A 12,599-nucleotide genomic window follows, 5' to 3' on the forward strand; every position below is an offset into this window, starting at 1 on the left:
AAAATGCATACCAGAATTACTCTAGTACTAAGAATGCAATTTCTCAAGGTAATGATATAGAATACTAAGTAGAATTAGGAAAATAAGTTATAGTATAGGACAAAGGCCAAGTCAATTATTTTTTCTTTTTAAAGAAAAGCAAAGAAAACATAAACTATCTTTTTCTTTTTGAACTTTTATTATAAATATTTATCATATATAAGTATATATTAATATAAAATATATTGCTCCAGTTAAAGAATAATAGAAATAAATGAACACCCATGTATCTATTACACAGATTAAGAAGCAGAACATTAGCAACATCTCTGAAGTACCCTTTCCCACCCCTACATACTCCTCCTTTTCCAGAGGTTTAACACCATCATGAAAATGTGTTTATCACTCCTTTGCTTCATCTTAGAGTCTTTCCAAAATGTATATATTCCTAAGTAACATTGTTTCATTAGCAAATTATATACACATACAGGGACTATACTGTAGGTATCACCTATGACTCACTTTTTTTGTTTAATGTGTTTTAGTAGTGTTGCTGCATATTGCGGTACTAATTATTTGTGGTATCTTTGAAAGAATATACTACAATTTATGTATTTTTCTGACTATTTGGGGTGTTTCTGTTTTTGTTGTTCTGGATAACATTGCTTTGAACCATAACTCTCATGTGTTGTTGGTAGGAATGTAAAATAGTATAATCACTTTGGAAGATATTTATGTTCTTTAAGTTAACCATACACTTAGCACATGACCCAATAATTCTACTCCTAGGAATCTACAGGAGAGAAACAAGAACATAAGTCCACACAAACGCCTGTATATGAAGCTTCATGGCACTTGTAAAATTTATAACGGCCCAGAAGTGGGACCAACCCAAAAGACCAACAACTCATGAATATATAAATAATTCCTGACATATCCACATAATGAAATACTGCTCAGCAACAAAAAGGAAGAATATACTGATATGAACAACAACATGGAAGAATCTCAAATGCTTTATGCCAAGGGAAAACAGCCAGACACAACTGACTACATACTAATGTGATTCCATTTATTTGAAATTCTAGAAAATGGAAAACAGTATTGATAGTGGGAGAAGGGTTCTCTTACAAAGGAGAACGAGGGACATCTTGGAGATGTTGGTAAGGTTTATGCCTTAACTGTGGTGGTAGTTACACTGCTGTAAAAATTTGTCAAACCTCAACTTTACACTTAAAAGTGGCACATTTTATCATATGTAGATTATACCTCAATTAAGTTTATTTTTAAATACACTACTATGAATATTCATGAACATATCTCCTAGTACGCAGTTACAGAAGTTTCTCTAGCATGCACACTGAATGGATTGCCAGGTATTCAGTATAGTCATCTTTGATTTTTCTAGAAAATGCCAAATCGTTATACAAAGAAGTTGTACCAATTTATCCTCCCACCTGCAGTGCATAAAGGTTCTCACTGACACATATCTTGGCCAGAGCTTTTCAAGTTTTGACAATTTGGAGAATGTTAAATGGAATCTTATCATGGTTTAAAAGTTCCTACTTTTTCTATTTTTCTAGTAGGTTGTTTTTCATTTTCTTATTAATGTTTATGAGTTTTTAAACTTTCTGAAATTTTAAGTTATTTACATTTTTATCGAGATATCTTCTCATCATTTGTACCTTTTTTATTCGTTTTCTTTATGATCTTTTAGTTAAAAGAAGCTCTTAATTTGAGTGTTTTAAATCTATCATTTTCTTTACAATTTGTGCTTTGCATCTTAAGAAATCTTTCTCTTTCAAAAAGATTTTCATCGACATTTTCATCTGAAAGTTTTGAAGTTTTGTCTTTTACGTGTAAGTTCTTGATCTAGCTGGAATTAAGACAGTATGAAGTAAGAAACCAAATTAATATTTTCCACATGTGATAATCAATTGTACTAGCAATTATTAAGTAGTCTATCTTTCCCCCACTATGTGTAATGACATCTCTATAATCTATCAAATATCCTTGTACGTATGTAGGACTGTATTTCCGGGTTCCAAATTTTGTTTTTCATATCTTGGCAAAGACATCCGAAGGACTTAATTACTTTTGCTTTATGAAGCTTTTGTGTGCGCTGTGCTGAGTCCCTTCAGTCGTCTCCGACTCTTTGGCCCCCTGTGGACTGTAGCCCTCCAGGCTCCTCTGTCCATGGGGATTCTCCAGGCAAGAATACTGGGAGTGGGTTGCCATCCCTTCTCCAGGGGATCTTCCTGACCGAGGGATGGAATCCAGGTCTCCCACATTGCAGGTGGATTCTTTACCGCCTGAGCCACCAGGGAAGTCTTTATATCTCATAGGAAAAATCCCCTAACCTTGTTCATTTTCTTTGGGAATGTCTTAGTGATTCTTGATCCTTTGTTCTTTCCAATAAATTTTATTTATTTATTATTATTTTTTTAATTAGTTGGAGGCTAATTACTTCACAACATTTCAGTGGGTTTTGTCATACATTGATATGAATCAGCCATAGATTTACACGTATTCCCCATCCCGATCCCCGCTCCCACCTCCCTCTCCACCCGATTCCTCTGGGTCTTCCCAGTGCACCAGGCCCGAGCACTTGTCTCATGCATCCCACCTGGGCTGGTGATCTGTTTCACCATAGATAGTATACATGCTGTTCTTTTGAAATATCCCACCCTCACATTCTCCCACAGAGTTCAAAAGTCTGTTCTGTATTTCTGTGTCTCTTTTTCTGTTTTGCATATAGGGTTATCATTACCATCTTTCTAAATTCCATATATATGTGTTAGTATGCTGTAATGTTCTTTATCTTTCTGGCTTACTTCACTCTGTATAAGGGGCTCCAGTTTCATCCATCTCATTAGGACTGGTTCAAATGAATTCTTTTTAACGGCTGAGTAATATTCCATGGTGTATATGTACCACAGCTTCCTTATCCATTCATCTGCTGATGGGCATCTAGGTTGATTCCATGTCCTGGCTATTATAAACAGTGCTGCGATGAACATTGGGGTGCACGTGTCTCTTTCAGATCTGGTTTCCTCAGTGTGTATGCCCAGAACTGGGATTGCTGGGTCATATGGCAGTTCTATTTCCAGTTTTTTAAGAAATCTCCACACTGTTTTCCATAGCGGCTGTACTAGTTTGCATTCCCACCAACAGTGTAAGAGGGTTCCCTTTTCTCCACACCCTCTCCAGCATTTATTGCTCGTAGACTTTTGGATAGCAGCCATCCTGACTGGCGTGTAATGGTACCTCATTGTGGTTTTGATTTGCATTTCTCTAATAATGAGTGATGTTGAGCATCTTTTCATGTGTTTGTTAGCCATCTGTATGTCTTCTTTGGAGAAATGTCTGTTTAGTTCTCTGGCCCATTTTTTGATTGGGTCATTTATTTTTCTGGAATTGAGCTTCAGGAGTTGCTTGTATATTTTTGAGATTAATCCTTTGTCTGTTTCTTCATTTGCTATTATTTTCTCCCAATCTGAGGGCTGTCTTTTCACCTTACTTATAGTTTCCTTTGTAGTGCAAAAGCTTTTAAGTTTCATTAGGTCCCATTTGTTTAGTTTTGCTTTTATTTCCAATATTCTGGGAGGTGGGTCATAGAGGATCTTGCTGTGATTTATGTCGGAGAGTGTTTTGCCTATGTTCTCCTCTAGGAGTTTTATAGTTTCTGGTCTTACATTTAGATCTTTAATCCATTTTGAGTTTATTTTTGTGTATGGTGTTAGAAAGTGTTCTAGTTTCATTCTTTTACAAGTGGTTGACCAGTTTTCCCAGCACCACTTGTTAAAGAGGTTGTCTTTTTTCCATTGTATATCCTTGCCTCCTTTGTCAAAGATAAGGTGTCCATAGGTTCGTGGATTTATATCTACCTAAAGAAACAAAAGACCTATACATAGAAAACTATAAAACACTGATGAAAGAAATCAAAGAGGACACAAACAGATGGAGAAACATACCGTGTTCATGGATTGGAAGAATCAATATTGTCAAAATGGCTATTCTACCCAAAGCAATCTATAGATTCAATGCAATCACTATCAAGCTCCCAACGGTATTTTTCACAGAACTAGACCAAAGAATTTCACAATTTGTATGGAAATACAAAAAACCTCGAATAGCCAAAGTAATCTTGAGAAAGAAGAATGGAACTGGAGGAATCAACCTGCCTGACTTCAGACTATACTACAAAGCCACAGTCATCAAGACAGTATGGTACTGGCACAAAGACAGAAATATAGATCAATGGAACAGAATAGAAAGCCCAGAGATAAATCCAATAAATTTTAGAATCAGCTTATTAAGTTGGGTGAAAAACCCAGTTATGATTCTGACTTGAATCTCAAAATCAATTGGAGAAGAAAGATATGATACTGAGTTACTCCTATCACTCTTTTCTTCCTTTCTTACTCTCTACTTTATAGGTCTTCTTTGAAATCTTCTAATAAAGTTTCCAAATTTTCACCATCATGGTCCCATACATCGTTTGCTAGATTTCCTCCTAGGTACCTTAATTTTTGTTTTTATTGCCAATAGTATTTTTTAAGAAATATGTTTTCTGTTTGTTAGTGGTATATGGAGATACAATTGACTCTTGAATATAAATTTTATTTCTTATCACTTTGTAAACATCCTTATTAATTTTAATTTTTCCTATAAATCTTTTGAATTTTCTATTTAGGTATGCTTCATGCTTGTGCTCAGTCGCTAAGTCATGTCTGTCTCTTTGTGACCCCGTGGACTGTAGCCCTCCAGGCTCCTCCATCCGTGGGATTCTCCAGGCAAGAATACTGGAGTGGGTTGCCATGCCCTTCTCCAGGGAGATCTTCCTGACCCAGGGATTGAACCTTGTCTCCTGCATTCGTAGGCAGATTCTTTACCACTGAGCCACTAAGGAAGCCCATAAATATGTTAACTTACTGCAAATAATTACAACTTCATTTCTTGCTTTTCACTCCTGACACATTTTATTTCTTTTGGTTGTCTTACTGCACTGACTAGGGCCTCCAGTACCATGATGCATAGAAGTTTTGAGACTGGACATCCTTGTCTGCTCCTGATCTTAAGAAGAATACTTATGATGTTCATTACCAAGACTGATATATAATCATTTTTAGATATCCCATTTCACTTTAAGAAGGTTCTTTTCTATTCCTAGTTTGCTGAGTTTTGAATTATAAAGACTGTTGACTATATTAATTGAGTGCTCTTTCAACAAGTATTGAGATGATTATATAGGCCTTCTTCTTTAATCAGGTAAAATAGTGAATTACATTATTAGACTTTCTAATGCTAACTCAATCTTGCATTCCAGGAATAAATCTAATTTGATCATTTTTATACATTGCTGCAATCAGATTCTTAATGTTTTGTTTAAAGGTTTTTAATCTATCATAAATGAGATTGGATGTAAAGTTCCCCTTTTTGTACTGTCTTTGTTAGGTTTGGATACTAAGATACACTAGCCTTAAAAAATAAATTGGAGGGGCTTCCCTGGTGGCTCAGCGCTAAAGAATCCATCTGCCAATGCAGAAGACACAGGTTCAATCCCTGATTCAGGATGATCCCACATGCCTTGGAGCAACTAGGCCAGTGCACCACACTATTAAGCCTGTGCTCTGGAGCCGGGGGCCGCAACCACCAAACCCCCATGCTGCAGCTATAGAAGCCCAAGTGCCTTAGAGCCCATGCTCCGCAACGAGAAAGCAACCTCAGTGAGAAGCCTGCGCACTGCAAAGAGAGAGTAGCCCCTGCTTGCTGCAACTAGAGAAAAGTCCAAGCAACAGAGGACCTAGCCCAGACAACAAATGAATAAACTTAAAAAAAAATAAAAATAAATTGGAGAGCTTCCCTGGTGGCTCAGTGGCAAAGAATTCACCTGCCAATGCAGGAGACATGGGTTCCATCCCTCGTCCAGGAGGATCCCACATGCCACAGAACAGCTAAGCCCATGTGCCACAACTACTGAACCTGTGCTCTGGAGCCTGGGAGTGCCAACTTCTGAAGGCCACCTGCGCTAGAGCCCACGCTCCACGACAAGAGATGCCATCACAGTGGGAAGCCCATACACTGCAACTAGAGAGTAGCCCTCACTCGCTGCAACCAGAGAAAGCCTGCATGCAGCAACGATGTCCCAGCACAGCCATAAATCAATAAAATTTTTTAATAAATTGGAAAATGTTTCCCTTTTTAAATTTTTTGAAATGGTTTATAACAAATTGCATTTATCTATTCAATCTATTTCTTGAACGTTTGGCAGAACTTACATATTAAAAACATCTGAGCCAAGTGATTTTTCAGGGAAAATTAAACCACTGGTCAATTTTCTGAGTTGTTCTACAATTCTTGGATTTTCTATTTCTTCCCAAGTGAGTTTTGATAAGTTATATTTTTCTAGAAATGTGTCTTTATGTTTAAATTTATTGACTGACAGCTATTCATAATAATCTCATTATAGTTTTAATTTCTATGTCTCTTTTTCATTCCTAAGTTAGTTATTGTGCCTTCTCTTTTTTTTTTTTTTTGTGCCTCCTCTTTTTTGATAATTCAGTTTTAGCAGGTAGAAAGGTGGCCTCCCTAAGATATCCACATCCTCATTCCCAGAACCTGTGAATACGTTACATGACGTGGCCAAGAAGAATTGAGTTAAAAGATGGAATTCAAGTTGCTAACGAACTGTTCTTAAAATAGAGACATTATCCTGGATTATCTGGGTAGGCATAATATAATCATGCATGTGATTCAGATGCGAGAAAAACTCAACAGGCCACCACTGGCTTTGAGGGTGGGAAGAAGCCACAAGCCAAGAAAAGCAGACAGCTTCCAAGGAAAGCAGACAGCTTCCAGGAGGTGGAAAAGACAAGAAAATAAAGGTATTCTTTCCTAGAGCCTCTGAGAAGAATGCAGCCCTACTAACACTTTTATTTTAGCCCAGTGAGCCCTCAGGTGGATTTCTACTTAAAACACTCTAAGATAATATATTTGTGCTGTTTGAAGCTACTGTTTGTGGTTATTTGTACGGCATCCATAAGAAACTGAAACATCAATTATTCCAGAGGTGTTTCCATTTAATTAGACTTTCTAAAGAACCAACTTTTGACTTTATTGATCCTTTCTTTCTTATCTTTTAATTTCATTGACTTTTGCTTTTGTCTTTATTATTCCTGCCTTCTACTTACCTTGGGTTCAACTCACTGTTCTTACATCAAAGAATTTAAAACTATAAATTTTCTTCTAAATACCTGCCATTTTTATCATATCCCACACTATGGAATTCTCCATTGGGGGGAAAATGGAAGAAAAATGATTCAAGGTAAAGAGATGCATATCTTTTAAGTAAAAGATTCTATGAAATAAATTTCAGAGGCTTGAGAAGCCTAAAAGTTCAAGGTTTGTGGTGAAATGTTATGTTTCAAAAACGTAAGATGAGGGAGTCCCCTGATAGTGGTTAGGGCTCTGTTCTTCCACTGCAAGTATTTCAGCTTTTATCCCTGGTCAGGGAACTAAGATCCCATAAGCTGTGTGAAAGTGAAAGTCGCTCCGTCGTGTCCGACTCTTTGCGACCCCATGGACTATACAGTCCATGGAATTCTCCAGGCCAGAATACTGGAGTGGGTAAGCCTTTCCCTTCTCCAGGGGATCTTCCCAACCCAGGGATTGAACCCAGGTCTCCTGCATTGCAGGCAGATTCTTTACCGCTGTGTAGTGTGGCCCAAGAACAAAGTAAGATGGGGATAATAATGCCTGGCCTACCTAAATCAAGAGATGGTTGTGAGGGTCTGATGAGAAATGCTTCCTTCCAGAAAGCATTTTATTTCCTTTATAACATTTTTTATTTCCTTTATAACATGACTCAGAAATTTCACTTAGTCACAAATACTCATTGAATGCCTTCTAATGTGGCATATACTAGATATTCAGAGAAAACATTTATCTACAAAGGCAAATGAATGAGACAAGCAGTTAGAAAGCTTCCCAAGCAAGGGTTGTTGCTATGAGAGAATGAGGCCTATGAGAGAATGAGGCCTATGAGAGAATGAGGCCCAAGCAGTGAAAAGCATTATTTTTTTTTTTGCCATTATGTATGTCTAAGAGATATATATATACACACATATATATGAGTGCATGTCCATTAGTAGCCATTTAAAAACTATAATGATTCAGAAAATTCAGCAAGAAATGAAATCTTACGACAAAGTAAATTTATCCATCTAGATTTATTCTTTCTTCCCAAAGATTTTCAAAATAGTCTCTCTTGAGAACAATACCACACCACTAATGAGCTGAAGCATTTAATAAGCTAAAATAATGTGTTCTATGTAAAAGCATTCGGTATATAATACCTGCATGCTGTGCTGTGGTAAGTTGCTTCAGTCGTGCCCGACTCTTTGCCACGCCACGGACTGTAGCCGGCCAGGCTCCCCTGTCCATGGGATTCTCCTGGCAAGAACACTGGAGTGGGTTGCAGTTCCCTCCTCCAGGGATAGTAACTGTCATATGTATGCATAAATATGTATTTTTTAACCTTTTTTTTTAAATGATCATGACTATATTCCAAACGTGATTGGGTATTGCTGATTGAATGAGCGAACCAATAAGAAAATAAGGACCTATTTTTTAAGGACTAGGATAACAATTTTTCAAAAGAATTGCAGTTATCCTTGATTATACTTATAATAAAGACATAAGTAATATGAATATATACTCATATACTTCAGGGTTTATCCTGTCCTTTATAGGTATTTAAGGGCTTCCCTGGTGGCTCAGACGGTAAAGCCTCTGTCTGCAGTGCTGGAGACCTGGGTTCGATCCCTGGGTTGGGAAGATCCCCTGGAGAAGGAAATAGCAACCCACTCGCGTACTCTTGCCTGGAAAATTCCATGGACAGAGGAGCCGGTAGGTCCATGGGGATGCAAAGAGTCGGACACGACTGAGCGACTTCACTTTCACTTTATAGGTATTTAAGGTTCTTTTATTGGAGAAGGAAATGGCAACCCACTCCAGGGTTCTCGCCTGGAGAATCCCGGGGATGGGGGAGCCTGGTGGGCTGCCGTCTATGGGGTCGCACGGAGTCGGACACGACTGACGCGACTTAGCAGCAGCAGCAGCAAGGTTCGTTTATCCTTTGTTTTCTTCAGTTTCACTGATCACTATACTGGCATTTCCATCAGAAAGTGTGAAATGGAAGGGAAATGAAAGCTGATAAACATAGTATATGTGAGTTTGACTCCTAAAAGTAAAAGAGGAAGTCAAAACAACAAATAAAATTAGGTCTATGGGGTTCTCATCTGTGCTATTCCCAGTCCTCGTCACCACAATCTGGAATATACTCACATAACTCTATAATTTCTGGCTTCAAGAGTTTCTGAGATATCAGTACGAATACATTTTATTTGAAAATCAGTAACAATTCCTTCTTTTAGAAAGTGCTTCTTAATGTAGCTAAGGAGAAATATTAATTGATCATTAGAACTCTGACAGTTGTTTTGTTTTGTGAATAAAAATGAAGAAATGCCCTCCCCCAGAGAGTACTGGAAGCAACTTTTATGTTTCCATTGTGTCTTTTACATTGCTATTTTCATTATTACTGGATGTATTTAATTATTTATCATTCAGTCCTCCCCTTGACTGAAAACTTTTTGAAGGAAGAATTGCCTTTCATTTTTGTAGCCTTGGGTTCCTAGTACGGTTAGACACTATTTATAAGTGAAAGAACAAATAAATAGAAGATCACTGAGATTTATATGAGTTAACCAGAGCTCTGTTTCTCTAAACACTGTAAATCTACCCAAAGTGGGTTGATAAAATGTCTCCTGTTTGAAACAACCCAGCTTCCTTAACTTCAAGAAGCTCTGAATAAAAATATATCCACTCTCTTTTGTATCTCTGTTATCTAATGCAATATAAGAGGATGAAACCATTATATTAACTACTATGTCTTAGTGTAAGACGCCTTTCCAATAAACTGAAAGCTAGAATATGCTGTCTTGCCAGTGAATACCAACGCAGAGTTATTACAAGTCCCAAATACCATTAAAGAAGTTCCCCTTCCAAAGAAGTTAGACTAAATAGCTTACACTATGTAATTATAATAATTGAATATTCTGAGTAATGATTATTCAGAGACTCAGATACATTCTTGATGAAAAATGATCAAATAGAGTGCTCTATTTTTAACTTAGGTCTTCAGAGGGCTTATTATTTTGAAATCAAATCTATTAAACCTTGTGAATACATTATTCCTCATTAAGATTCCTTTTGAATTCATTTGACATGTTAAAGACAGTGTATCAGTAAATAATTTATAAGTAAGAATCATTTTATAATATTTATCTTAGGTATTAAAGTGAATAGAACATAAGAATGGAAAGGAGACACAAGTAACTGATAGAGTTAGACTACAGGAGAAACTCCCAAGTTTAATTTTAGTACTTCTAGAACACTCCTATCTCACCATCTAAATAATCTTACTAAATAGCTTATTTTGCAAAATACTTTGGTTAATAAGTCAACTCATTTCATAAGGAGCTATTGCTGTGGTTAAAACTTGCCACCGAAAAAAGACAAAACAATTATGCATCCTTAGTGTAATCAATATAGAACTGTATAAAATGAGTCTATATAGATTTGCTCCTGGTGATCCATAAACCGTTATAAAATATAAAGCATGATTATTATACTATCATATGTGTGAAACATTTTGCCTAATCCATTTCTCACTTATGGTGGCTATGTGCAAAATTCCTGCTACCACAAAATGATATCGGGACAAAATGGTGGTTTTCAAATAGCTTTGCTTGTTGGCCCCAAGGAGAGTTCCTTCAAAACAAAATTCTCAAATAAATCCATCACTCCAAAGAGAGCTGGAGGAAAGTTCTACATTGTTCTTGGACCAGGGAAAGAGACATGGCTATTTTAAGTTTTAGGAGGCAGTAAATGTAGTATTGAAAGCTATAAACAGTTAGCAAACTGAGAGTACAAAGTTATCATCAATGATGGTAGATTATTTGTCGAGACATCTTCCCCCCAAAGGATAATTTTTAACATGCTCTTGTACTTAACCAGTTGTCACAAAACACTAACCAGTCATTACCAAATAGATCAATTAAAATATATGCTATGATTGCTTAATCTAAGCAACATAATGCCAGAAATTTGAAATTTTTAATTATTCCCAAAATGTACATTCATAGTGTTTATTAAGCAAAGAAATTATCTGCTACTTCACATCATGTATATGAAGTAGTAAATAACCCTTGCAATATGTCACTAAATGTAATTAACAACAGTGTATTTATCATCACTTAGTATATGTATATACAACAATGACTAATCATTGTAAAAAGTCATCAAATACAAGCTTTTCTCTGATTTTAATCAATTCATATGATAACTTTTTAATGACAGAATACAGCATTTTCTTTTTAATTTTTCTTCTTATAAAATGCTAGGGAGCACAATTACCATTCAAACAGTCATGCTAATATATTTTCAAATCTTCCTGATCTATGAAAGTAGTTTAAATTTACATCTATTTCTTTTCCTACCCTAGGTTTCAGCAATATCACCATTTTCTGAAATATAAACAGAGATAATTTTGTCCCATTCTTCTCTAATTACAAATATATACAGGTATACAGACACTTAAATTTTTACCCATCTTATTTTAGCTGTATTTTGAAAAAAAATCTTTATACCTTTTTTTCAAAAAGTAACAGTAAGTGATTTGTGTGAAATAGTTGTAATGGAAAGGAATGCAAGCATTTTTAACATAGTAAATGTTACTTTATTTATAAAGTAATTTCAGGATGTAAAAGCATACTTAAAGCTATTTTGAAGGAACCTTTCAAAGAGCAAAATCATACAGTGAAATTGTTGTAAATTCAATATTTGAAAGCTAGACTACACATTTTAAATATTTCTTTTCATTTTTTTCATTTCATTATTGCATGCTACAATACTTAAGTACTATAAGGTACTGTACTATGTAAAAGTCAACTAAAATTACAATTTCATTTTATTAGCTTTCCAGACATAGAACTTCAGCCATCACAGCACGTATCCTAGAATAAGGCCTTTCCTGTAACCATTAACCGATACAATTTTTAGAAATTAAAATAGGAAAAGTAAATTGCAGTTACTCACCTTTTGGTGTCTTGAAATATTCTGGCAAAATTAAAATGAACATGATCACTATGGCCAAAAGTAATTTAAGGAGGGCTGTTTTTGTCATGTCTCTTCACATGATACATGTGTTCCCATCAAGCACATCGATGGCATGTTTCTTCCTGGTTTACGTTCGTCTCTGCGGCACTTATGCGGCTTACCTCGTGCTCACTTCCTCTTGGGTAAGACTTTGTAAAAAGGAGACCTAGAACTGAGACTTCTTCATTTTGAGTCACTTTCCACTAAGAAGACTGTTTTGTAATGAGCACTTTCAAACTGTCTTCTAAATAAGACAGTGAAGAAATAATGTCAGGCAGTAAAGGGGTTTGTCCTCATGTAAATCTGAAGCTATTTTCCTATGCTTACCAATCTGTGTGAGTAAATATAAACCCACAATATACTCATCAAAAATGAAATGAATGAATGTCTGTTATGTCCAG

The 12,599-nt window shown here is 36.0% G+C and overlaps 1 protein-coding gene across 2 annotated transcripts in view; it reads right to left on the minus strand.

Moving 5' to 3' along the window:
- The window catches only part of TMEM156 (transmembrane protein 156), a 37,733-nt gene extending 25,409 nt beyond the window's left edge, over positions 1-12,324 (minus strand). The window contains exon 1 of one of the 2 annotated variants that reach the window (XM_061164570.1): positions 12,139-12,324. In XM_061164570.1, the coding sequence (XP_061020553.1) occupies positions 12,139-12,226 (88 nt within the window). In that variant the 5' untranslated portion in view covers positions 12,227-12,324. The remainder of the gene's footprint in view (positions 1-12,138) is intronic. The other variant, XM_061164569.1, reaches the window with a different exon arrangement.
- Between the last annotated feature and the right edge of the window lie 275 nt (positions 12,325-12,599).

The sequence above is a fragment of the Dama dama genome, chromosome 17 (genome assembly GCF_033118175.1).
Source record: "Dama dama isolate Ldn47 chromosome 17, ASM3311817v1, whole genome shotgun sequence".
NCBI classification, from domain to species: Eukaryota; Metazoa; Chordata; class Mammalia; order Artiodactyla; family Cervidae; genus Dama; species Dama dama.